This window comes from Thrips palmi, unplaced genomic scaffold (assembly GCF_012932325.1).
Source record: "Thrips palmi isolate BJ-2018 unplaced genomic scaffold, TpBJ-2018v1 HiC_scaffold_5, whole genome shotgun sequence".
Classification (NCBI taxonomy): domain Eukaryota; kingdom Metazoa; phylum Arthropoda; class Insecta; order Thysanoptera; family Thripidae; genus Thrips; species Thrips palmi.
In genome coordinates, this window is record NW_023144632.1 from 466448 (window position 1) to 493435 (window position 26988).

The window sequence follows — 26988 nt, forward strand, 5'->3', positions numbered from 1 at the left end:
GTGGAAACTGCAACTTCCGCACTTCAAAATATAGACAAGTACTCCACACTTCACCGTATGAGATAAATTCTTTGTAAGATCCTTTGTAAATTTCAGAAATTAATGATGGATGTTCTAGGGCCCAAATTTACGAAGGGTCTGTCGACAACATTTTCCCTTCGTAATTACCTGAGACTAACCTTTTCTGTGCAGGAAGTGCGGGGGCTACACTTGGTTTGCAAGGTTGGGCAGACTGATTGCGGAACTTACCTTGGCCACCTTCGCTGAGGGATGCTCGAACCACCCGCGACCGTTCGTGGTGGCATTGCCGTACTGGACAAAACCGAATCCGTTGAGCTCCTTGGTTTTCGGGCCGTAGAGCAAGAAGTAGGGGCGGTGGTCTTCGCACTTGCTGTCTTTGCTCAGTCCTTGAAAGTAATGCTTGCCTGCAGCCCAAGTCAGGGGGAAAGGACTGTTATTGGCAGTGTACAAATTTTTGAATTCAACACGAATTTCAGATGAATTTTACTGAATTGCAGCCAAATTTCGTCAAATGCCGGTATAAACTTAAAATTTTTGAAGGACATCAGTAAAGTTTCATTAAATTTCATGACTTTTGAAGAAATTTGAGTGAATTTCAAGAGTGTTTAGAATTTAGGTGTACCAGCTGTGTGGTAATGTTTTTTCTTGGTCTACTCCAAGAAGTGCGTGTACTCCAAGAAAAGCACGTTTTTTAGCACTTCATCGTTAAAAATGCAATGTCCTTTTTCCCAATCTATTTTTGGAACTTAAGCACTCGATACAAGACTCCCAATTTTACTTACAACTTAAGAGAAAATTGCGAAAATGTTCACACAAAGATGGCGCCCTCGAAGTTTTTTCCTTAATTATTAGACTTATTGCATTTTTCGGTGTTTTCACTTTGAATTTTTTGAGGGCTGACGTAGCAGTGAAGGGATTGCTAAGGAGTCTAATGCACCCTTTATGTGATGCTCTTTCGATACGTGCAAAGCGATTTGTAAACAATGGCCTAGTTGCAATAATCTCGAAGAAGACCGTGACCCCTGCACGGAGCAAGATTGGAGCGAGAGCTTCGCCTCACTGCTGCTTTAGGGTGTTACCGCCCCCTGGTATACATTTACAAATGCAAACATGCAAGTGCACACTTCACGGTTAATCCATCTCCTGGGAACAAACTGATATTCTTGAGAATCCCAGGGGATGGATTTGCGTGTTACAAATGCATACTCGGTCGGTCAGTGTGCATTTGTAAGTGTACCAAGTCGATAATTTAGATTGTGCCGCCGATGTCTTAAATTCGGTTTCACACCATTGGTTTGGGAAACATTGTGGCCGTACCCATGCCGAAGAAACAGGATTGCTCAGTGAATCCGGCCGACGCAGCCTCGGACTCCTGGGTGGGAACGTGGAGGCGGTCCGTCTCAAAGCCGACGTTGTCAGTATGCAGGATGTAAATGCCGTTAGGGGCGGTGAGGTCATCCTTTTTGAGACTGCGGCCACCGGCAGCAAGCTCCTCTACACAAACAAGTTCAGGACCGCGTTGACCAAAGAAAAGAAAACTCGACTCGTAGACCCTATCAGTCGTCGGCGGATGAAGAACGAAGACATCAAAATGTAAGCAACCAACAACGCGCTGTGCAAGCTGCACTCTAAACTGGTCACAAGCGTGGATTCAGACAAATTTCGCAGCATTGGCCCTTTTGATGGAGCTCAGCTCCTTCCTGGTACGAACTGTCATTGGTCTTTTTTCCCCTACAAACTATGTTAATTTTAAAAAAAATCCAATGCTAATCGCATTGCAAGGTGTTCCAATTTTTATAACTGGTTTAAAAGCAAGAAATGAAATACCAATTAAAAGGCGAGTTCTGGTTTGGGAGTGGTATTGCAGCAAAGTTTGTCGAAACGGTAACACATTCGTAGAAATCATGGTTTGGTCTGACAACCTCAGCAACAATGGAGGGGCAGTTTCAATGCGCGACTACTCGTTCTTTCAGCCTCGTAATTTTCGAAAGGGCGTAGACACCGAGAAAACTGTTGCCAACCGACGAAAATTAATTTACTGCGTCTTTTCTGCTACGAACGTTTTACTAATGACAGATTTAAAAGATGTTCCAATGTCGGGACACCCTGCAATGCGCTAGCATTGGCATTTTCGAGTTTCACGGCGTGTTGATTTCTTTTTATGGGCCACTTTAAATTTTGACAGTTCGCACGATGGTACCGTGTCGTTGCCATGGAGATTTTTTTCCATGTTTAAACCATTTTCTCAGAACACAGACAATGTCTTGTCTTTTTGATGAGCCAGAAGGTTTAATTTTGAGAAAAGGTACATTTTTTATTTGAACTATTATTTGATAGCATCAACGGTTCTCGTTTTCGATTGTTGCAAATTTATGTTTTTCGAGTTAACGGAAAATTTCCACGATAAATTTTCGAAAGATTTTGGATTTTTTTTTTGTAGTTAAAATAGTTTGGCATTTTTAATTTGAAAATCGGAGGGGGGGGGGGGGGGGGTCCGCAGACCTCGGACAGTAGGGGTTCTTGGGAACCCCTAAAAATCCGTCGGTGATATAAGATGCGTAATAAAATAAAAATGCAATAGGCATTGGGCAATTGGTATTACTTGGTGGACACAATATCGCACCGGGCGTGCTTTTAAAAGCATACTCGAAGTAAGGAAGAGAGTCTCTTCACATTTAGAGTGTACTTTCGTTCTTCACTCGGTGAACACTGAAAGGTGACTTTTGACGCGAAAGCTGCTGCAAAAAAAGTATCCGGCCTCACCTGAAGACTGGAAGTACACGGTGGCAGAGTAAACGCTCCCATGACGCAGAGAGCTCCATTTGTCTGCCCACTCCGGTACCCTCTCCAAGTTGAGGCCGGATGCTTGGATCTCGTCTCTGTCAACCTGAATTGATCGAATGCAAAAGGTGTAAGGGGTGGTCAACAGCCCGGTTCACAGTGCAGAGTGTCGTACAAGTTTGTAGGTAATATCGCACTAACTCGCGTGAGAAAATGTGTCGTAATCTACTCGTAAAGTACGTCTTCGGGGAATTGTGTGAGGCCTCTTTAATTTTAAAATTTCTTAAATTTTAATTTTAAAATGGAGGTGAGAATAGTGACCCGCTCCTGACCTGCCGTCATCCGCTCTGAAATATAGGTGTCGATATCTCGTAAACAAAGGGATGTACGAGTGTTATGCATAAAGTGACTTGTTTCGGAAATTTTATTTCCATTTAATGTTATTTCATGGTAAAAGCATGTACCGGTCACCGTTTTGAAGATATAGGCACTTGTACTTCGGAGCGGTTCACGGCAGATCAGGAGCAGGTCACTTTTCTCACCTCTGTCACATGGTGCCCCACTTTCTCACATTGCTGCAGACATCATCTATCCTAACCTAACATTGACTAACCAGACCTAACCTAACCCCTGCGCCCTTTTCAGGCTTTCTCAAAAAACCTTGCAAAGTATTCTCAGGCATTGTATTGCAAACTCTCTTGCAAACTATTTTCTTTGCATTGCGAAGTATTACTTTGCAACTTGCAAAGAAAATGCTTTGCAACGTTACAAACCAATGCTTCGCAACGTTTCAAACGTTTTTCTTTGCAACTTACGAACTATTTCTTTGCAATGCGAAGAAAAAGGTTCGCAAGGGGGTTTGTAATACAATGACGGAGAATTTTGCTTGTAATTCCTATACCATTTACGCCCTTCCCAAGGGCGTAAAGCGATTTATGCCCTTGCAACGGCGTAAAAGAGTATTTACGCCCTAAAGGGCGTAATTTTTATGCCTTTGTTTTACCAGTGTTCCGCTTGCTCACCGACAGGCGAATTCCCGCCACGCTGCCCTGAACGTCAAACAGCAAACACACGCGCCAGTCGCCTTCGCGGCAGTAGATCGTCGTGTTGTCTCTCGGCCTTTCAACGGTGGGGGTCCAGTAGTCTACGCCGGCATTTGCCTCTTTCAGAGTGCGGGGCAGGGCGAAGAAGCTCCTCTTGTGGAAGGGGTCCGGTAAAATGCTGTACGTCACTGACGTGACATGGAGAAGAACACATTTTCGTTTGAGGAAGAACATACTCAATTCATTCGACAGTTTTAAGCGCGTGTGTTTCTGTTTATTGACCAAGCTTATTCTCTCACAAATTTGTACGACACACCTTGCATACAGACTTGTGTAAGACAACGTACGAAACAGCACTTGTACACTTACTACTCAAGCAGACCAAAATTGAATTTTTACTGAAGATGCTTCGTGGAAGATATTATTTTTCTTTACTTCCAGTAGTTTTTTCGGATCAAATGTGACTCGTCAATAGTTTTCCTGTATCCTTGGTAACCCATTTCAACCAAAACACTTTGGGTCAGGAAATAAGATCTGCCCTAATACTCTACTCATTGCTGTATCAGAACTTCTTAAGACAGCTTGCCAAAGGCAGGCAGGGAACGGCGCAAACCAAAGTCCTTGTCAACGCCAGGCGTGAGTGTCGTACCTGGTGTAGCACCGCGAAGCCTGTTTGGACAAGACACGGTCTGGCGTACACCTTCGTTGCTTGAGGTCCCACAAAATTTCACGCATGCATTGTATTCGCTTAAAATCATGCGTTATTTCGCAAGAACCTCAGCGTACAAACTCGAACGGAATCGTTAGGTTCAGATTGTGTGAAGCCACGACGAGCCACGGACAAAATAATTGAACAAATACATTAAGGGTGTAGATTGGTCTGGGCTAGGCTTTGAGAAAATCCAAATGAGTTCTCTTGTCTGGTTACCACTTTCCATAACGGAAAGGTCATCACTACAAAAACAACATAATTTTTAAAAATAATTTAAGTTTCACAAGAACCAACGTTTTGGAGAACGCAAGGGGAGGGGCGCAGTTGTTAAGGGGGCAGTCCACAGTGGGCTGAGATTTGCAAAATCGACATTTCATCCAGTTTTTCAACGTAATTTTTTTGCATCGGATTTGTACGAGATGATGTTCGAAAAGTTTCAGTCTTTATGGAAATGAACATACCAGCTAAATATACCAGCCATATCACTGTGAGAATGGCACCTGAAAACTTGGTATTTTGAGGCTTTTGACGTTCCGCTTGTGGATCATAAAAATGACACATATGCCGATGCTGAAATGATTTTGCGACCAGCTACGTCGTATCTTTTGTCCCGGTTTTCAACGTGACCTCTTGTTTAGGTATCACACTCAACATGTGGACCGAAACTGGACTCAATTTCTCCTAGGTGGCACCTGTACACACCTCTTTTAGAAACAAGGTAAATCTGTGAATTTAAGGTTTTTCCTCAAGGGGGGACATCACTCCAAAATGATCAAAAATTGCAACTTTTTTTATAAGTTTATACTATAGACCATTCTTTTCTGCGTCGAATGGCGAAAACCGCATTCCGAAATTCAAAAAATTGCAGTTTTAGGAGGTTGTGGGCCGCAAACATGCATAGGTGAAAAGTCCAGTTTCCCCAACTTTGATCGCGTTTTTCTCGGAACATGGAATTGCAAACGGTTGCAGGCCTCTAGGGCGCAGTTTTTGAGCTACAGCGGGAAGAGTTAGCATAGAAGCTCCTACGACATGCCGCTATGGTGGGTAGCAAAATAATTTGCATTGGTCAATTTTTATTATTTTTTTAAAGTTCAAAATTGATCAATTTTGACCCAAAAAATTGAACAATTTTTTTGGTATGTAACAAATACAACTTAAAATGATTTTTTAAATGTGATTAAGGTACCCACCATAGCCTGACATCTCAGGAAGTCTGTCACAAAATTTCGTTGTTCTAGGTCAAACCGTTTGGCGTCCAGCGCTGCAACCGTGCGAAATGGTCTAACCTAACACTCAAAAATGCGTTTTCAACGAAAGCGCTGTACTGCCCTGGCGGATTGACTTAGTGTTGTTTTATACTTTATCTGTTAAAATATGAACAATTTTTCTCTTTCCGTTTGGTTTTTGTGGCGTTTTTACAAAAGCACTGTTTTTGGAGTGATGTCCCCCCTTAATATTGAACTTGAGTTTCAAAACGACTCCTTCGTGTCCCGACGGAGATCTCTACGCATAAATGTACGTTGGACATTCCTCTACTAGGGCCGACATCAACCAAAGGCTCATCGAGGCTCCACCCGGGAATGCGACGCGTGTAAGGCCACTTTTTTTACATAAATTCACAGATTCTGTCCTTATTTTTGTTAATAGTAGAAATTTTTGCGTATTTTATCTGTGTTCATGGCATTGGAAGTATTTTGCTTTCAATCTTCATTGTTTTCATGTAAAATCTAATGGTTTTTAAGAATTTGTGAAAAAATTATTTTGAGTCAAACCTTATAGTTTTTAACGTTTTTTGGTAATTTTGTTTTTAGAAGTACCCTGTTAGGTCTGCTTACCGAGACTCTGTTTTTAAATGGGAACTTTTTGCTTAAAAATAAGTGTTTGAATACTTTTTGTCATTCCTGTACACTAAAATGCGATGGCAGATCGATAGAGGGTCTCAAGACGAATCGATCGGTACCAATATGATAGCAAAAGTGCAACCCAGACGGTGACAATCGAATTAAATGTCAGATTTTGCTCCGCCAGCCCACTGTGCCGCCCCCGCGGCCAACCAACGACCTCAGCGTGTCACTCGCTGTCCGGGTAATCTGCGGGACTGTGAACAGCTTCAGCGATACGGATCTTCGCCATCTGCTGGCTAACAGCTCAGTGCCTGAGTATTATGACTGACTTCAAATTTACAATGTGTCCATTAAATTTTTGCTACTTTCTGTTGTAAAACTGTTGTAAATTGTTGTAAAAGTACGACTCTAATTATTATTTCTACTGTTCCGACAAAGAACAAAATTATGATTTCCTTATTAAAGTGTTCTGCTACAGTGTACCTGTTAAGTTAGTACTCTACCCTATAAGTGCCTATGTAATTGTACTTGAATCTATGATTTGAATTATATTTCTACCTGCTGGGGTCCCTTTGGGGGAAGGGGTGTGATGACCGAGCACTGCCTTCTGAATGCTTTTTCTCCTCACCATAAATTTCTCATATTGCTCGGCTCACCCCCCTCCTCTCAACTCCCTCCCCAAAGAGCAGCTCTGAAATCAGTCTCTATCGAACTCTTGTGTCGTCAATATCCCCTTGACTTCCCTTCGCAAAAACACTTTGGACTCAGCTTTTTCATTATTTTTTTAACGTTGCAAATGGAACAATTTTGACAAAAAAATTAAATTGAAATTTTTGGTTTTTTGCAAATATTACCGTAGAACGGGGTAATATGAGACAAATTTCGAGTTTTTTTTTTTGTAAATTTCCCCCTTTTAATTTCAACTTGAGGTGCTGAGGTGTTTATCACTTGTTCATTAACCCTTTGGCTACACTCCCTCCAAATTTCAGATTTTCAGGTGCAGTAGGGACCTTGCAATGACCCTCGGAATGCCGTCCCATATTTCCCTGCAATGTGGGGTAATATGAGACAAAAGGGGAAAATGGTATAGAAGTATGGAAAATTAACTCATTAAGGCGGGTTTAGAGTCTTTTAAGTTCTTTCATTCATTTTAAAGATGACTGGGGACTATAATGAAGAAGAGATAAAATCTGGAGGGAAGAAAAATGGGGGTCACTAAAGAGAGCTGAAAAATGTCTAAGAAGTCATAAGTTGTGCCTGTCACAAGAAAATACTAAACGAAGAGCATAGATGCCGGTCAGATAGTTAAACCAGTTCGTGTTAGAATCATAATTACTTGAAATTAATAACAGTGGAGTATTTTTGGCCTCATATTTCAAACCAAAAGAGGTGTCTCTATTTTCCCTGCAAGGTAACAAAATTGTATTCCATCTGGAACAGGCGGCCCGGGAGTAGACATAATAGAACCAAATTTTGTCCTGAATATGTTGGCATGAATGACTACAGATTTAGACCTCGTTCGAACGAAAACCCGAGTTCCAACCGAAGTTTTTGGGGAGGTTTTTACACACTTCATGAAACCTGTCAAAATTTAGAGGATTTTCGTTTGGTTCTTAATAATCCTTGCGAGTTTCTGATTGCCTTCGGGCGTTTCCTGTGAGCTGCCAAGGCCTCCTAGATCACGAAAAAAGTTCACGATGGTCTTCTGAACAACCGCTTGAGAGCAACACGACAAAAACAAAAAAAAGGGTGCTTTGTCTCGATTTTCCTTCATGTTTCATTACCCCGTTTTACGGTTCTTTTGATAGTTCCATGTTCAAGGTTGTACTTAATGCGATAGCCACTTCAATTACCTGCATTTTGGCGGAAACGGGGTTGCAATATCTTTTTTTAGCGAACTAAGGGCCTTTAACCAGTTCGACTTTTGATGAAAATTTGATTGGCAGCTGCCCCGCTTCCTGACGTCCGACCAACGCGCAAAACTTGTCTAAGATGACCCTTGCACACATCGAATTGGTGAGCAGTGAATGTCTTACAAGTGGTTTTGCGTTATGCAACGCCACGCGGGTGATTCCGTGCGTAGGGGCCGTTTTAGCCACCTTAGAAAGTCACGTAATCAATCTTGCTTGTTCGGCCGGAATTTTGCCTAGATGGCATCAATTGAACCCCAGGACGACACTCTGAGCGTGGGTGAGCTACACGTTGACTTTCCTTTTTTTTCCCTATAAAATATGACGGAATTTACTTAAAATAGGACGGAAATTTACGCTTGACGGAAATTACAAACAGGTGTTTCTGGCTCACTGCAAATGCCTATCGCCACAGAAATATGCCATAAGTTTGGCACACTAGCTCGACGTCAAGACACATCTTTTCACGTGTAGGATGTCTTTCAAAACCCGATAGAAGGGGAGCGAGAGGGGCATACGGAAATTACACCAATTGTTACAACCCACCAATTTCACACACAACTTCCACTCGCACACTCACCCTCCTCGCTTTTTCGCCACCGAAACTCGTTCACATGGTAACCAGACCATGCTGATTCTAAATACGGCGGTGGTTTTGAGCAGGGAGCACTCCTAGTAGTTTTTGTGGTGCTTACTTCGAAACCGCTGAGGTAAAAGTCGGAGTACGGTGGACATTTAGTACGCGTTCTGAAAGTACACTTCCAATCAATATACGATCTTCAAATTCAAGCAAGAAAGTCACTATTAGATAGAGATTTGATAGGTGTGAGTGGAATTCGAAGATTTGAATGGAACAAAGGGTTATAGAGCCGCAAAGTTGGTGTAAGGTGCGAATGGACATGACGGAACTTACAAAATCGACCCTTTTGGCCCCCCTCCCGCGTCACATGTTAGCTTTGAAAGTCCGAATACAAAGGGAACAAGCAAGTCTAGTGCCAAACAAGATTCTTAGGTGTATAAACCCGTACAAAAATAAATGCCTCTAGAGTGTCTCGAGCCGAGACACTCTAGAGACGTTCTGGAGACGATGTGGAGACGGTTTGGAGACACTGAGGAGGCATAATCGGAGACACTGTCGAGACGCTGGAGACACCGCCGAGACACTGTGGAGACGTCGGGAGTTTCTCGACACTGTCTCTATTCTGTCTCGAAAAGGAGACACTCTGGAGACGTTCTGGAGACACTTTAGGTAGACGATCTAGAGACAGTGCGGAGACACTGTCGAGACACGCGGCGGGAGCGCCGGCCGCCTCCCCCCTCCTCCCACGAGACGGCGTGGAGACGCTTTGGAGACATTCTAGAGACACAAGTGGCTCCCCTCCAAACAAAAACTGAAGCCGGCGCCGCACTGGGCGGATTCGACCCACAGACTGCCAGCATCACAACACGGATGACTGGCGTCGGAGCGCACTCGGCCAAAGTGACGCTCCTTAGAGGAGGTCTGCCGACGCGCATACACATGGTTCGGACCAGCGGCAACACTCTGCGCGGCCACCGCTGTCGTTTTACTTAAAACATCTTGGTTGTCAGCACTATGTTCGTTTCTCTGTTTGAAGACCCTGTTTTCTGAACGTTCCTTTATTCAAATGCACCGAAAGTAATTACTAATGAATAACACTGCATGAACTTCTCGTGACAGCGGTCGCCGCGTGGAGTGTAGAGTATTGCCGCTGCACGGAACCATGTGTCGGCGCGCCGGCAGCCCGAGTAAAAATAGAAGGCTGCAGAAAGGCTGACGCACGGCTGACGCATGGCTGTATGGACCGTTTTTTGGCTGTATGCATGGCTGCCATGGCTGCGTTGCAGCCATGTCGCAGCCATAGCGACATCCTGGACTTGCAGCCATCCACGCTGCAGTGGCTGGTCTGGCTGTTTCACGGAGCGCTTTGGCTGTGAAACGCTTCAGAAGCTGCGCACAGAAGCCTTTTGGCTGCCCTAAGCAGCCTATAAACGCTGCCACGCACAGCCAACTTAGCTGCAATGGCTGTAGGCTGCGCGTCGCAGCGTGTTGGCTGCTGGCGCCAGCCGGGCCGTGGCTAGACGTTACAGCCATGTAGGCTGCCACGGCTGTAGGCTGCGCGTAGCAGCGTGTTGGCTGCTGGCGCCAGCCGGGCCGCGGCTGGATTTTACAGCCACGCGGGCTGCAATGGCTGTAGGCTGCGCACTGCGCGTCGCAGCGCGCTGGCTGCTAGCGACAGCCTGGCCGCGGCTGCACTTAACAGCCACGCAGGCTGCAATGGCTGTAGGCTGCGCGTCGCAGCGTGTTGGCTGTCTGATGCAGCTGGGCTACGGCAGGACTGAACAGCCATGTAGGCTGCAATGGCTGTAGGCTACGGATTGCAGCATGGTGGATGCTGGCGGTATTCAGGCAACGGTCGAATTCCTTGATTAAAGGGCTATAAAAAATAGAAAAAAATAGACTGGGTGCGTGGTATGCTGATATTTGAGTTGAATACGTTAACATACATAAGCCATGCAAGTTTCGTAAAAATCGGGAAACTTTTTTGTTATCTTTGATATCTCGGGAACGGTAAGTCCTACATGAAATTACTTAGCAGATTTGGATCCGGAACGGTGTTCGGACCCTAGAAAATCTACAAAGGGCTCCATAGAACTTCAAAGGGCGTAACAGGGACCCTCAAAGGTCCTCATGGGGACCTTCATGAACTAAGGAGTGAAGCCTAGTAGCGATATGGATGCTGCCGATGGCATCCACGAGGCTGCAGGATGCGGCCGAGATGTGGCTCTGACCCGCAGCTTCATAGCTGCCGGGGGCAGCGTGGGCCGGGCGAAAGAAGGCTTCCTGGAGCATCCTGAAGGCTGCGGGGTGCAGCCTACAGCAGCGCCTCACAGCCTCCAGGCTTCCGGGGACAGCGTGGCCCGGGCGAAGGAAGGCTGCCTGGGGCATCCTGAAGGCTGCGGGGTGCAGTCTAGAGCAGTGCCTCGCAGCCTCGTGGCTGCTGGGGGCAGCGTGGCTCGCGAAGGAAGGCTGTCTGGCGCATCCTGAAGGCTACGGGGTGCAGCCTAGAGCAGCGGGGGCAGCGCTGACTGGGCTCCAAAGGGACACTTCAGTGGCTGGCAGGTGCAGCCAGAGACGCTGCACCGGCTGCGGATGGCTGTATTTTGGCTGACGTATGTCCGAATACAGCCAATGTCTGCAGCCATCCGAGTTCCATCCGCGCGTTGTAAGCAACCTGGAGGGAGCCAGCCTGCAGCCAATCTGCAGCCTATAATTTTCTCTCGGGAGACCTCCTCTAAGGAGCGTCACTTTGGCCGAGTGCGCTCCGACGCCAGTCATCCGTGTTGTGATGCTGGCAGTCTGTGGGTCGAATCCGCCCAGTGCGGCGCCGGCTTCAGTTTTTGTTTGGAGGGGAGCCACTTGTGTCTCTAGAATGTCTCCAAAGCGTCTCCACGCCGTCTCGTGGGAGGAGGGGGGAGGCGGCCGGCGCTCCCGCCGCGTGTCTCGACAGTGTCTCCGCACTGTCTCTAGATCGTCTACCTAAAGTGTCTCCAGAACGTCTCTAGAGTGTCTCCTTTTCGAGACAGAATAGAGACAGTGTCGAGAAACTCCCGACGTCTCCACAGTGTCTCGGCGGTGTCTCCAAAGCGTCTCGACAGTGTCTCCGATTATGCCTCCTCAGTGTCTCCAAACCGTCTCCACATCGTCTCCAGAACGTCTCTAGAGTGTCTCGGCTCGAGACACTCTAGAGGCATTTATTTTTGTACGGGAACGGACTGCACTCGAATAAGTTCGCTCTGGGGAGGGTGTGGACACGAAAACGCCCTCTACGCGCGGAATCACTCACGCTCGCACAGAGATATTCACTTTTGATTTTGAACCAAACGAGTAGACCCTTATACATACCAATTAACTGGTTCTGCTTTTTTCCGGCATGGAACCCTGCACAAAAAAAGGTCAATGCGTCAAAGGTTAAAAATCTCATTCAACGAACGTTAATGAAAGCAGATGATACTAGTTTGGTTTTCTTCTACGGGGTAGTTTAGGCTCATTCCAATTATACTAGTGTTTAAAAACTGAGTCCCTTGTGCCTTGGCCTGCACCGCCGCGCCTGAGGTGGCCCAAAAAAAATCGGAGGTTTTCCGATTGTCCGATTCCGCTCAAAAATCGATTCTAGACCGAAAAAAAATAACCCCTATTTTTTGCGTTTTGTCCTGAGACGATTTTGAATACCGGCTCAATAGCGAAAATGGTTTTTAACCCGTTTCAAGCACCAAAAATGTCATAACAATTACAGTTTTTATCAGATTTTCAAAAACGACACGGCAAAATGTTCGGTTTTAGACGGCGAACAAATTACATTTTCACCCATTTTTTGTCAGACTTCGTCTTCAGTATTCTACTTGCGATTTTCGCTCAAAAAAACACATATTGTTCACTATTTGGAGATAATTTTCTTGTTTCGGACGGTCGAGTTGCGTCCCTATCCACTTTCTTATCTTACCCTATCCCAAAACAAACCGACCACGTGAAATATAGCCGTGCAAATCAATTTGCCTACCATCTAGGGGCAAGCATTTCGCAAAACAAAATAGGGGTTATTTTTTTTCGGTCTAGAATCGATTTTTGAGCGGAATTGGACAATCGGAAAACCTTCGATTTTTTTTTGGGCCACCCTAACATACACGCTATTTGGGGAGGACAAAGAAAGGTTGGAGGAAGGTCTACCGCGAAATTCAAATCGATTCAATCTCTACAAGGTCTGCGGTGACCCGTCGAAAAAAATGACCCACAATTGATTCGTGACCCACAATTGATTTTTGACCTTAATCTGCCCTGACCTTTGAAAAAATATTTTATAGTCAATGTGCTTTGTCGTCACAACTTTCGAGTAAAATCTTAGCTCAAAATTAAGTTTTATCAACTCGATTCAGTGAAGATACGTATTGCCAGATGAAATATTTTGAAGTTTTAAGCGGGCACCTGAAGTGAATCTTAGGACAAAGTATCTTCAAAATTCTCAAGCCACGTAAAAAAGTTATGCTCATTTTTCACTTTTTTCATAAATTTTCCTATGTAAAGCATGGAATTTTTTGGATTTTTTACCTTCAGTCAGAGGAGAAGGTTCTCAGGACCCCTCTAAGCTAGTTGAAATAGAAATAAAAGCCAAAGGGGTCTCACATCACACTTTCATAGGATAAGATAAAAAGTACTGTTTTCGCTTTATTTCACTAAATTTCCCAAAATGGTATTGGCCATAACTCTGGGAAAAATAATTTTAAAAAAATCATCTTAGAGGGGTTCCTTTGGGTTCCTAATTCATCGATCAAAAGTGGTTTGAACCGAATCTATCGACCTCAAAAGCAGACCATCGTCGATTCGGCGGGGAATGACCCATTGTTAAGGTACTGTAATCCGGGGTGATATGAAACAATTTCGGGGTAATATGAGACGGAGTTTGGTTTACGTAAGATTCATTCTGAGCTCGCTATTCGGCCACAAAGAGAGCCACTGCTGTAAAAAATTAATTACTCTTTGTTGGTACCATTTTTTGCCGTGAAGTTTGACAGGGATGAGTCATCAAATGCCACGAGCATTATAATTCTAACGATAAAAATCATGCGTCTCATATTACCCCGAAATTGTCTCGTATTACCCCGGCCTACGGTAATCCCTCAATGGGGTTCGCGAACGGTCCGCGAACGCCACGAACGTAACTTTGTCGGAAATATGACATTGAGTTTATTGTTATAATGTTGAAATATTCCCTCAAAGTTAAAATCAGCAGTATTAGGAGCAGTGGTCATTGTCAATTAGTCTGTAGAGTCGCGTTCAGTGGGTTCGGCAACGTTCGCGTACACGACTTCAGGTACTACTTATGTGAATATAAACGTGCCCACCGCTCCAGGTACTCCTTATTTCAACTTCCTGGCAATATTTGAACATTAGAAAGTCAAAATCAATTTTAATTTCTCGACCTAAGTCAAGTCCGAACCGTTCGCGAACCCCACTGTGGGATCACCTATAGGATACGCTCTTGGTTTCTGTACTCTCGAGTAAAAGTTAGCTGACACGATTGTGTGTCTTGTAATTTAAGGCATGGTGTTTTTAAGTAAAGGTATCATATGCTAAAAAGATGGTCTCAATGAAAAAAAACAGCGCAAGCAGTAGCTCGTACACGCGTGATCAATGGTGTCACGCGCTATCACAACACCGACCACGGATTTGTAGGCGCCCGCTCAACATTGACCGGCTCTCAGAAAATGGATTTCAATGACAGAAAATGTAAAAGAGGGCAAGCGGTGGCCGACGCATTTTTTTGGTAACTAATCGATGTGATCAATTAGCTCAAATCAAATAGATTCTGAAAGAGCCTATTTCAGCTTTATTGGGGAAATTTTCTGAGGATCCTAAATCTAGTCTCAGATTTGGGATACGACACCTAGTTCGTTCACATAAACGTTTTCAAGCCTAAGATGTGACTCTACAAGAGTTGGGATGTTTGGTCTTTTTGAAACTTATTTGACTAAAGGATCAAAATAACAATGGTAATTTTTGATTTGCTGCAATGTATCCTTAGTAAATTTGTGCTGATTCCGAAAAAAGAAGCCAGTTTTGCCTAGCTGGCTAGTTGAGCCGGTAATCGCGGACAACATAACGTCTGCACACCCGTTGCGGAAAAGGAGTTTTCACCCGCTGACTATATACCCGTCCTCCGATTTATTTTAAGAATAATACAGAACGCGTGAAAAGGGGTTGTGCTCCTCTGGTAAGGACACATTCAGGAGCAAAGTGTGACTTGTTGCTTACTTTTCGGGTGGCTTCACCCCTACACTGGGAGAAATAATGAAGACTGTGGCTGTTAAACCTAATGCCACTCTCCACCGTTCATCGAAAGAAGGTGTTTACCGTACCCTGGCATACAGTAGACACCGTGCCTGAAGAAACGGCGTTCACTGTATTCTGGGAACCCGCATCTGCTGTACCCTGGAAACTGTTCAGACACGGCATTCAGTATAACTGTAAAATAAAGGCGAAATTTCAAAATCACGAAAGAAACGATTTGATGACGGAAATGAATTCATCTTATCAAGGCGAACAAAAAATGATAAGCATATTATGGTCTCAGACTGATAATTCAGTGGGAATCGTGATCAGAAGTCTAAAAAAGTAGGATTTTGGACTCCAAAACATCGGACTCAGCAAATTACGGTCCAAAATCCTACTTTTTTAGACTTTTGATGCCGATATCTGTTGAATTTCGAGTTTGAGCCCACAACATGCCTATCATTTTTTGTTTGTCTTGTTGAGATGAATTCACTTTCGTCATCGCAACGTTCTTATCGGGATTTTTGAATTTCGCCTTTATCTTACAGTTTTACTGAATGCCGTGTCTGATGTCTGAACAGTGTCCAAGGTACAGCGGATGCGGGTTCCCAGGATACAGTGAACGCCGTTCCTTCAGGCACAGTGTCTACTGTATCCCAGGGTACGGTAAACACCTTCTTTTGGCAAACAATGGAGAGTGGCATTAGGTTTAACAGCCCCAATCTTCATTATTTCTCCCAGTGTATGCGAAGGGAAGGAATCTGCGCCTGACATAACAAAAACTTTGACGCAGCCTCTTTGAGGTGAGGTCTATCGAGTACGTGACGGGTAGGGGTGGTCGAAAAAACACCTTTTTCGAAATCTCAAAAGGAAGATGGCGCACTGTGTAGCATTTTTTCTGCTGATTCCGAACATGTACTTGGTTTTGAGAACGGAGGAAAACTAAGGGCGCTACCAGCCTTTTAAGTTTTGAAAAATTGCGAAAAAAGCGCATTTTAAAGGTTTTTCAATTTGTCAATTTTTCTCCGTTTGAAAATCACTGTACATTTTCGGAATCGGCAGAGAAAATGCAACAAAATGCGCCATCTAACTTTTGCAAAACTTTCGCAAAATGGATATTTTGACGAAAATGGTGTTTTTGACCACCTCTTAGGAGCGTTCTTTTTTCAAAATGTCCATTTCGCAAAAGTTATGCAAAAGTAAGATGGCGCATTTTGTTGCATTCTCTCTGCCGATTCCAAAAATGTACTGTGATTTTCAAACGGAGAAAAATTGAAAAATTAAAAAGCCATGAAAATGCGCATTTATCGCAATTTTTCAAAACCTTAAAGGCTCACTCTAAAAAAAATGCTTCTTAAATTTCATAATCTGGATTTGAAGTTATTTGTAGAACAATGGATCTTAAATTTCATATCCAAAAAGTTCTTAAATTTCATAACTTGCTGTTCTAAACTTTCAGAAGTGGTTTATGAAATGTGAGAACTAGTTTATTAATTTTTTAGAATCAATTGGTTTTGAAAATTCACATTTGGTTCTGAATCTCTACAACCAATATTATGAAACATGATAATAGTTGCATTACTGCCCACAAAATGTATAAATAAAAAATAATAATAAATAAAACCTTTATCCCTTTCTTAATGAATATGTTACAAATGATGAAATCTCAGAAAGCTATGATTTCTTTTCACACTCAGTATTGTCGCAAATCGTTGCAGCTGGCCAACGGAAATAAGCATTGTACTGTAGTGCAGTCGACGCTGTTAACAGTCAGAGGCGCAGCAGTGCATAAGATCCAGATGCACTTTAGGGAAACTCGGTCGACACGCAGAAACTACTTTGGGGACGAGGATGAAAGAGGAGAAGCGAATTGACATAATACGCCACCCACACGTTCATCGCCCGTCCCTACAGTTAAGAAGATGGAATAACAGCACTCAGTAACACCGCTTTTGGCGAAAACACGTCCTTTTTCCGAGGGTCGCCAAAATAGCTTGTAACTCTTGAACACGAGTGGTGGCTGTTCGGCACCACAAGCAACACTTTAACTGCACTCTACGCACTACGCGCACTAACGGTACATAGCGAAACAAAATTGATGACGCGAACTTGCGGTGACGCGGACGCGAACTGGATACGATGTGCACAGCACTGGAGACAAAGACACACTAAAAGTGACGCAGTGTCGCCGAAATCCCGTGCGGCCGAGGGATTACGCGACCCCTCGCCGGGCACAGGTAGCTTCGGCTTCGGCCGGCAGGCCGGCGACCGGTGATTTTCCGTGGAAGCAGCGCCGACTCGGCTCGGGGCGGCTCGGCTCGGCCGGCTCGGGGCGGCTCGGCTCGGCTCGGCTTGGCCGGCTCGGCTCGGCTCGGCTCGGCCCGGAGGACGGTGGCCGGTCAGGCATTGCAAGGGACGCGATTTGCAGCCTCTTGGGAAATACTACACACAAATTTTGAACATGCATTAACTGGAGCATGCCTGCAAGTACGCTCCAACAAGCGCATGCCCGCCAAGCATGCACTAACTAGTGCATCATGCCATGTACACGCGAACTGAAGCAGACAGCTCTCCATACCTCTCATTAATGTAATAACTGTATGCACTAAAAAGTAGTAGGCATACGCTAGCAAAAGCGTGCTGGCTCCAGTTAGTGCATTAAATGTACGTTTTTCAGTTTGTAGACCGCCCCTAGGACTCCTACCTTAGCGGTTCGGAAAATGTTAACACATGCCGATAAAAATGAAAACTTCACCTCTTTATTAATTTAACCATGAATAAAGGACTAGGCAGCAGGACTAAACGGTTAAAAATTTCAGAACCTTGCTCTAAAATCGGCTAGCGTTATAAACTTTCAAAGCGAAAATCTAGATTTTAAGAACCAGAGTTATAAGTCACTCTGTTCTAAAAGTTTATAACCAGTTAATCTTAAAATCCATAACCCAAATCTTAGGTTTCATAACACGATCTTAAATTTTATACGAAGGTTATAAAAATTGAGGTTTAGAACGTGATTATGAAATTTTAGACTCCTTTGGATATGAAATTTCATAATTTTTTTTAGAGTGCTGGTAGCGCCCTCAGTTTTATTCCTTTCTCAAAACCAAGTACATATTCGGAATCAGCAGAAAAAATGCTAAAAAATGCGCCATCTAACTTTTGAGATTTCGAAAAAAGTGTTTTTTCGACCACCCCTAGTGACGAGCCCAGTACAGCGTGTACTATGGACCTCCCATACTCACAGGCTGTGGCGCTGGCAGCGATGGCCACAACGGCGATAGCAAGGACAAGCAGACGCGCCATCGTGCTCGTTGTGCAATGACCGATGTCGGTGTGCCACTCAATCGATTGCCGTGCTTTTTATACGTGCGTCCAATTATCAGTTCGCAGATTGCAGGTGTCATTGCTGCGCATGGCACGCAAACACCCACCAGCTCGTTATGGGCTGAGCCTCAGAAAATAAGTCGTGCCCGCGACGACGTGTCCGCGACGCTGCGAGACAGAACGGCGTAACCCAGAAACGGTTCGGAAACTGCCGACAGAGCAACAGAAACACCGGCCAAGTCGTCGACGGCACTCAGTCATAACCACAGAAACGACAACAATGAAAATTGGACACTTCCTGTTCAAGACAGCCGAGTGGCTGCCTACCGTTCAGGAGGAGCGGCGGCGGCCGCTCTCGGACTGGACGCTGTGTGCGACTCATTTTCTGAGCGCTCTGGCGGCTGACTCGTTGGTCGAAGGGGTTTCGGCGTTTGCATCCTTGTCATGGAAGGTCGTGCGCTTCTCGGCGCACCTGAGCGGATGTTGTGCCCCTCCTGGTTACGGAGAATCAGGGGTGCAAATTTAGGGGTTGAAAGTGACACGATTTAACGTCTTTTGGGTCCCGAACGGGAACGAATGGACCGAATCGCTTCAAATTTGGTGCCGAGCTGCCTGAGGGACCCCTTCATCGTGCAGTGAACACGGGGTCCCGCCGGCGGCCCCCCATCCCCTTCAAAAGGGGTGAGGGGCGTAAGTGGTTTCCACCCCCTGCCAAAACGTTGTTTACCAACGATGTGCTGTTTTTTCGCCTGGAGTCGATTCAGGCGGTTACAATTAATCGTTTTTTTTTGCTTTTTGGCCCTGTTTTTGTCATTTTTGGTGGTTTAAGGGAAAAACATGATTTGGGGTGTCAGTCGTTAGCGGCTGGACACCCCCTGGACAGGGCCACGGACATGGAAACACTTTTGTCGTGTCCGGGGTACCTCCCGCTACCACGCTGACCACCTGGAAAAGGTTCTTAAGAACCATCCCGTGCAGGAGGTGGTTTTTTCTCTGGCTCAGGAACGGTGCGTCGTACGGGGTTGGCTCTACTCTTAATCGAAAGAGGACGTCAAAATAAGTCGGCTTACCAAGTTTAAACCCTCTGTGACAATGGACAGGCCATTTTGAACCTTGCAAAAGTGTCAAAATTTGACACTGTTTTACGGGAGGGGTGAAAAAAACGCAAGGTGGTGGGTTTCGTTGTTGCAACTTTGGGGACGTTTACCCAACACTCTGGCCCATCTCTCCTCAAAATTTCATGTTTCTAGCTGAATTCTAGCAAGACTTACCAGAAAAGGAAAAGATGGGGCTTAAATTTTTACGGCCAGTGTACTCCTCCTGAACGGCTTGGCTGAATCGTCTGAGCTTTTGTACGGTTATGAACAGTGCCCTTGGCTCACCACACACCAAAATGCAGCTTTCCATCTCAATCCATGTCGTCATTACGGCCAAAAATCGTTTTAAAAATTTAAAAAAATCCTGATATATGTTGTCATGTTAAGTTTTACATCATTTCGTACGCTTTGGAGAGTGCTGGTAATGAAAATGGAATCCATTTTGACCTTCGACCGTGGTTCGAGTGATGATGTGACCAAATTTACCATGAACACCGAGCAACCGACAGTACAAAACTTCTTTCAAAAACAATTTTTCAGGATTTTGCAAAAATTATCAATACCTGTTTTTTTTGTAAATTTTTTAAATTCTGATTGCTCCATAATCATGATTCTAGGTCATGCGACAGCCGCTTCTATTACCAACATTTTGGTGCAGACGGGGTTGAGATATCTTTGTTTTTGTGGACTGAGGGAATCCCACCAGTTGTAATTTTGACGAAATCTTGATTGGTCGCTGCTCCGCTCCCTGATGTCTAATCGACGCCATTCTGGGCTTAAAATGCTTCTTTTTGTAAGGTCTTGGCACGTGAAAACTTTAAACAACGTACAACAACGCGAATGGAAGCAATTGCACAAGTCACTTTTGGTCCACTTTTAGTGTAATGCCACCGTACAGGGTACCAGCCAGCACCAGCGGTGTTCTCAGCGATTCCTCTTTTCTTTCGTTGAAATATTATTGCCGTCCTTAGACTAACGTCGGGATGCTGTTCAATTGTCAAGTGGCACGCCTCAAACAACTCATATTGCTATCTTCAACTTGTTCTAATACAACAAGTCATTCTCTATAGCAACTGCGTCAATACACCGGGAAGGATTCCTGAAAAAGGCTCTCTGAATCATGTCGAGAGGCGATTTGTGCTACAAACTGGCAACAGGCGGTTCTAGACTAATTCGACCCCGCTGAAAACGATGCGCCCTGTTGCCAAGCTCGATTTTTGCATTTAAGCCCCTAAATTCAAGATGGCGTCCCAAATGGCCGCCAAAAGGCTCGTTTTTCTGAAATAGGGTAAACTATACAGTTACCGTCAGTTTAAGGGGGCTCATACAAGTTAAAAGCACTTTTTTTAAAAAAATATTTTGATGTAGACGGATTAAGATTTTACAATTTCTGTCTTAAAATCCTTTTAGATAATTGAGTAAGCTTCATTTTGGCTTAAGGGAAAGTGACTTTGGACATTTTTTGGAGATTTAGTCGAAACGTTTAAAATTTTGCTTCTCGTAAGATTTTGTTCGCATACTTGCTCAGATCTGTGGGGAAAAAATCAGGGAGACTCATCCCCAGTAGTGTCATAGAATTGACTACAATGGGCTTTATATCTGCAATAGTTTTCAAGAAAAAAAATAAAAACAATTTTTTGTTGAAAAATTTGTTTAAAAAATTGTTAAAAAAATTGTTTTTATTTTTTTTCTTGAAAACTATTGCAGATATAAAGCCCATTGTAGTCAATTCTATGACACTACTGGGGATGAGTCTCCCTGATTTTTTCCCCACAGATCTGAGCAAGTATGCGAACAAAATCTTACGAGAAGCAAAATTTTAAACGTTTCGACTAAATCTCCAAAAAATGTCCAAAGTCACTTTCCCTTAAGCCAAAATGAAGCTTACTCAATTATCTAAAAGGATTTTAAGACAGAAATTGTAAAATCTTAATCCGTCTACATCAAAATATTTTTTTAAAAAAGTGCTTTTAACTTGTATGAGCCCCCTTAAGAGCATCGCGTTCTTTTCAAGGGCTTCTAGGGTAGGTTATGACACTTAGACCCGTGCGACTTGTTCCAGACACTTGAGAAGGATCTAGACAACGAAGTGGCTGACAAAGATTTCACTTAAAACTTTTTGTGACGCTCTTATTTAACCTGAGAAAATGGTTACCAAAAACACAGTAATCGGCAGCCAAAATACAGTTATCGGCACCCTTTATGACAGTTATCGGCACCCCTTGTTAAAAAGGCAAAACATGACCGAAAGTGACGAAAATTTCTAACAGTCGTCACAGACACTCTATATCACCCCTTGACAAGTCACGAACCCCCTCTCTCTTCTGTTATGCCTCTTGCGCCCTTCATTTTAGACTCACGGACAACTAGCACCATGAGCTGCGAAAAAACAATCTCTCAAAGCGCCGAGGAGGACATTTCGTAAATCACGTAGATCACTGGGAAATAGTGGTCCGATTTCATTCAAATTTGGCAGGGGTCTTCCCACGGTCATAATGCATCAGAATATTAACTCCCGGACGACGCCCGAAACACCAGTGAAGTTTGAGGCCACCCTGACGATAACTGTGTTTGGGGTGATTTCTCTGGTGCAGTTAACGGCACCCCCCGAATGAGGGCAAGCAAGAGGAATTTCTGTGCACCGAGCACAGAATGCTCTGTTCAATAGATGAAGAGAAGGAACCTGGCAAGGAGAATAGTTTTTTCCGGCCCACATTCACGAATTTAACGAAAGATTGAACCCCTGTTCCTAGCATGGAAGATAAGAACGGGCGGCCGAAGCAGCTTCATTTTGCGCTTGACAAGAAACATGGCTCTGTTGGCGGACATGCTCAGTCAAACGCGATGCTGTCTCGGTCCTGCATGCTCAAAAGGTGTCTCTAGCTACCTGCATTGGCCGCATCACTAACGGACGCGTACTTGCAGAGCAGGACCCAATTATTCGCCGAGATGACGATAACTGTACCCCTGCCGATAGTTTACCCTATCGAGGTACGCACAAGCGTCGCTGTATTATTTTTACAGTTTAGGGGTAAAATTATATGAAGTACACTTTGTGTAACCATTATCAACCATCTCCACATTTTTCGGGGGCCTAAATGCGAAGATGGCGTACGAAATCGTCAAAATATACCAAAACTCCCCGTTTTGAAACGGTTTTCTGCTCCTTTTGCTCGTGATTCACGTCCAATGGCAGTTCTTGTCGATCTTCGTAAATTTCCACGATTTAGGAATATACGGGGTCTAATGAGGGAGGGTTTAGTTGCTAAGATGGCGTTCGAAAACGTCCATAAGTACGAAATATTGCTGTTTTTCCTGGAAACTTGCCTTATTTCGTTCGGGTTTCGTGTTCGATGTCAGTACTCATTATTCTTTGTACATAGTCACGTGGTGACCATGTCGGGAAACACTCTTTTACGCCCTTCAAGTGGCGTAAGTCCTTTTATACCCTTCGAAAGGGCGTTAATAACGTAGGAATTGTTTAGCAAAATTTTAATGCCCTGCCAAAAGGCACAAACGATTTACGCCGCTCCGAGGGCGTAAGTCGTTTTCGCCCTGAAAGGGCATAATTTTAATGCCTTTATTTCACCAGTGTTATCACCGTAGTTGGCTGAGCGATAGCGAAGCCCGTTACTCCAGTGGGGTTGAAAAGTTTTGTCTGTCTGTCTGTCTGCGTGTGTGTGTGTGTGTGTGTGTGTGTGTGTGCACTACTCCTCCTAAACAGCTCGGCCGATCTGGCTGAGATTTTGTAGGGTCATTAGGTATGTCCTTTGCTCGCCACCGAGGGGTGACCAACTGTAAAATTTTGTGTACAATGATTGTGTGAATGTGCAAGAATGTGCAAGATTTCTGGCATTTTTGCCACACATGTTGCCTACTTACAGGCGTTTTTGCCACCTGAATGTGGAATGTGGTCAAATTTTGTACAACGAATGTGGGAAGCTGTTCCCCCCTCGCTCGCCACACACCAAAATTCAGCTTTCTATCTCAATCCATTCGGTCATATTAGCCAAAAAACACTTAAAAACGGCAGAAAAAAGACAACTTTTGAGGTACTTTCAACTTTGTGTCAAATTTCATACCGTTCCATATGTTTTTGAGGCTGCTGACGACGAAAATAGAACCCGTGCGGACCCCCGACCGAAAGTTGAATCCCATTGGTGTAGATTTTGATGACCTAATGCTATTTTTTGAGGGGATGACGCCCATTTCTTCGGTCTTCCTAGGAAAGCAGCCTGCCGAAGGCAGGTTATCGCCGCAGGCCAAGGTAGGTGTATATGCCAGTCGTGGATGGTCGAAACTGGCACAGCACCGCGAAGCCTGTTACGACAAGACACGGTCTGGCGTACACCTAACTTGTATTATTTTTTAAAATCGACGGGTCTTGGGCTGAAAGTCGTCCGATCTCAATGACATTAAGCTCGCTGGGAAGGTAATGAAATTCCCCATCTATAGAGACCTTCAGATTAATTGTGTCTCATGAGGTCCGTTCGTAGATGAGAAAACACTCCAACTTTAAGCTGCATATCAACTTGGGACCCTCTACACTGTCTGAAAAAAATGGTTCCCGTCAAATGCGGCTTGGATATGATGTTAAAACGGAGGTGAGTTTTTTAAACGGGTGTTACGCCCCCTAACTTCCGTCAAATTCGATGAAACTTGGTGTCTCAAGTTACCCCGTACAGTTACCTTTCTAAAAAAAAAAGTCAATATTGCCCGATGAGTGATGGCTTCCCCTCAAAACCAATTCTACATTTAGAATGTTCAAATAATAGGGTTGAGAAATACACTGAGATTCCATACGCTATAAGTATAGCACGTATGGTACAATGCAGCTGAGATATCGCACCATACGTGCAATACGATAGCCATATTGCACCTTACGTGCGATGCGTCCCGAAAATGCCCTATGCTAATGCATGGGAATGGGGAGGTTTTGCACTTCATGTGCAATGCTTTTGCATCGCACCAATTGACGCTATACACATAGCGTTTGGATTCTTAGTGTACTGCAGTCATTTGAGTCTAAACAAGACTTGTTTCGAGTACCAAGGGAGAACTCCTTTACTAGGGGTACGCGCCGTTCAGTCTGGGCGCGTAGTGTGGCTGAGCGATGCGAATGGACATTTTTTGTGCACTTCGGACTTTGCTTGAGTAGACGAAATGTCCATCGTAAGGGCCCATATTCAGTGAACTTTAGACCAGGGGTCCAAATGGAAGTGATTTTTGTTATCAGAACACCAAAAACTGCTGGGATCAGTGTCAAACTCCATTCAAAAATTTTGGTCCAAAATTGGTCCAACTTCGGTTAAATGTGAGTCTGGGAAAAGTTTGGAGGTCATTTTTGGCCCGCCCTTCTATTCAAAAAATAGGGGGAGGGCCTATGCATTTGCCTTTGTGTCTGTGTGTTGTTGTTGTTGTTGTTGTTGTTGTTGGCGTCTGTGTACAAGGAAGGAGTTGAGCTAGAGTAACCAGATTTGGAGGGTACTTCAGGAGTACCGTCCAAACAAATAATCCGGTGGTGCAAATCCCGTCCGGGTCGCACAAGGGCTGCTGCAGGTGCATCATGGTTTACATGAGCGGGAGGGGGATTTCCGCCATTATTGGTGCTAGCAGGGCACATAGGGGTATTTTTGGAATCGGGGCGACGAGACAAGATGAATGGACCTGGTCCCGACCCCATCGGCCGCTTTTACAAGTTGGCCAGATCAGGATCTTCAAAAAAAGGGGTCGGCCGACTAAAAAAATTTATTGCAGATTTCGATTGGTCTCAGCAAGGCCTTTTCAACGAGGGGTCGGAAAGGGGGTCCAGGAGCCCGACTTCGTCTATCAGTCACATCAGGATCTTGAAAAAAGGGGGTCGACCGACTGAAAATTTTTACTTAAGTTATCGATAGGTCTTGGCAAGACCTCTTCAACGAGGGGTCGGAAGGGGGGTCCAGGAGCCCGCCTTCATGAGTTATGGGAAAAAGTGCGACGGACTCGTTTTGCGCTCCTGCTGTGCCTCTATTGCAAGGAGTTGCAGGAGCATGGCAAATATGGGTATTAGGGTGGGTCGAAAATCCCAGAATTAAACGGCGTGTGGTTTTCTTTGCAGTTGACCATATTAGAAAAGAGATCCCACAATGCTGGGGTCTGGTGACGTCACCTTCCATCTCTTTCGAGGCTCCGAACTTGGGTCTAATAGTGAAAAATGGCACTTTCGGCCCTACAGGGACCAAACCATGGATCGCCCAGGATGCGGCTATCTCGCGATGGGTGCGGAATATGTTCCTTTATATTTCTGCAAAGTCTGGGCGATGTGGCTCGACATCTTGGTTAAGCCCGGGCACTTGTTTTAACGCTAAAACAAAGTTGCAAAACACTAAAAATTGGATTTAAGGGTCTATTGTTTGCTCAAAGGTCCCATGTTTTTATATGAATGGAAAGAGCTCAAAAAATGCAATTCTTTGGTATATATAACTTTGTGATCGGACGAAAATTGTTGCCAGGGCGTAACTTTACACATTTCAGCGAAAGCTCAAAAACACTAAAAAGTGATCTTTACGAGAATATGTATTGCCTGTGGATCCAATATGATCATACTGTTCGAAAGATCTAAAAAAATGCAAAGTTTTGGTATATTAAGTTTTGTGATTGGACAAAAACTCGATTTGTTGTTAATAATAGAAGAAAGTGTAAGCGTTCGTCGGGCCATCTCCTGCCTAACAAGGGCTTTGCTTCGCTTTGCTTGTGACTTATTTTGCAACAATTCGAGTTTTTGTCCAATCACAAAACTTAATATACCAAAACTTTGCATTTTTTTTAGATCTTTCGAACAGTATGATCATATTGGATCCACAGGCAATACATATTCTCGTAAAGATCACTTTTTAGTGTTTTTGAGCTTTTGCTGAAATGTGTAAAGTTACGCCCTGGCAACAATTTTCGTCCGATCACAAAGTTATATATACCAAAGAATTGCATTTTTTGGGCTCTTTCCATTCATATAAGTACATGGGACCTTTGAGCAAACAATAGACCCTTAAATCCAATTTTTAGTGTTTTGCAACTTTGTTTTAGCGTTAATACAAGTGCCCGGGCTTAACCAAGATGTCGAGCCACATCGCCCAGACTTTGCAGGGATATCAAGAAACATATTCCGCACCCATCGCGAGATAGCCGCATCCTGGGCGATCCATGGTTTGGTCCCTGTAGGGCCGAAAGTGCCATTTTTCACTATTAGACCCAAGTTTGGAGCCTCGAAAGAGATGGAAGGTGACGTCACCAGACCCCAGCATTGTGGGATCTCTTTTCTAATATGGTCAACTGCAAAGAAAACCATACGCCGTTTAATTCTGGGATTTTCGACCCACCCTAATGGGTATTTTCGGAATGAGGGCGAAGAGACAAATGAAACGGGCATATTC

The 26988-nt window shown here is 44.3% G+C and overlaps 1 protein-coding gene across 1 annotated transcript; it reads right to left on the reverse strand.

The window, feature by feature from the left end:
* Window positions 1–249: 249 nt before the first annotated feature.
* On the reverse strand, window positions 250–18540 carry LOC117650395 (the record flags this gene model as incomplete). The annotated part of the gene is given in 6 exon segments (XM_034393803.1): window positions 250–425; window positions 1339–1515; window positions 2785–2908; window positions 3825–4033; window positions 12237–12272; window positions 18401–18540. Coding segments are annotated over 6 exon segments (783 nt in total), but the record flags the coding sequence as incomplete, so codon positions are not given.
* Between the last annotated feature and the right edge of the window lie 8448 nt (window positions 18541–26988).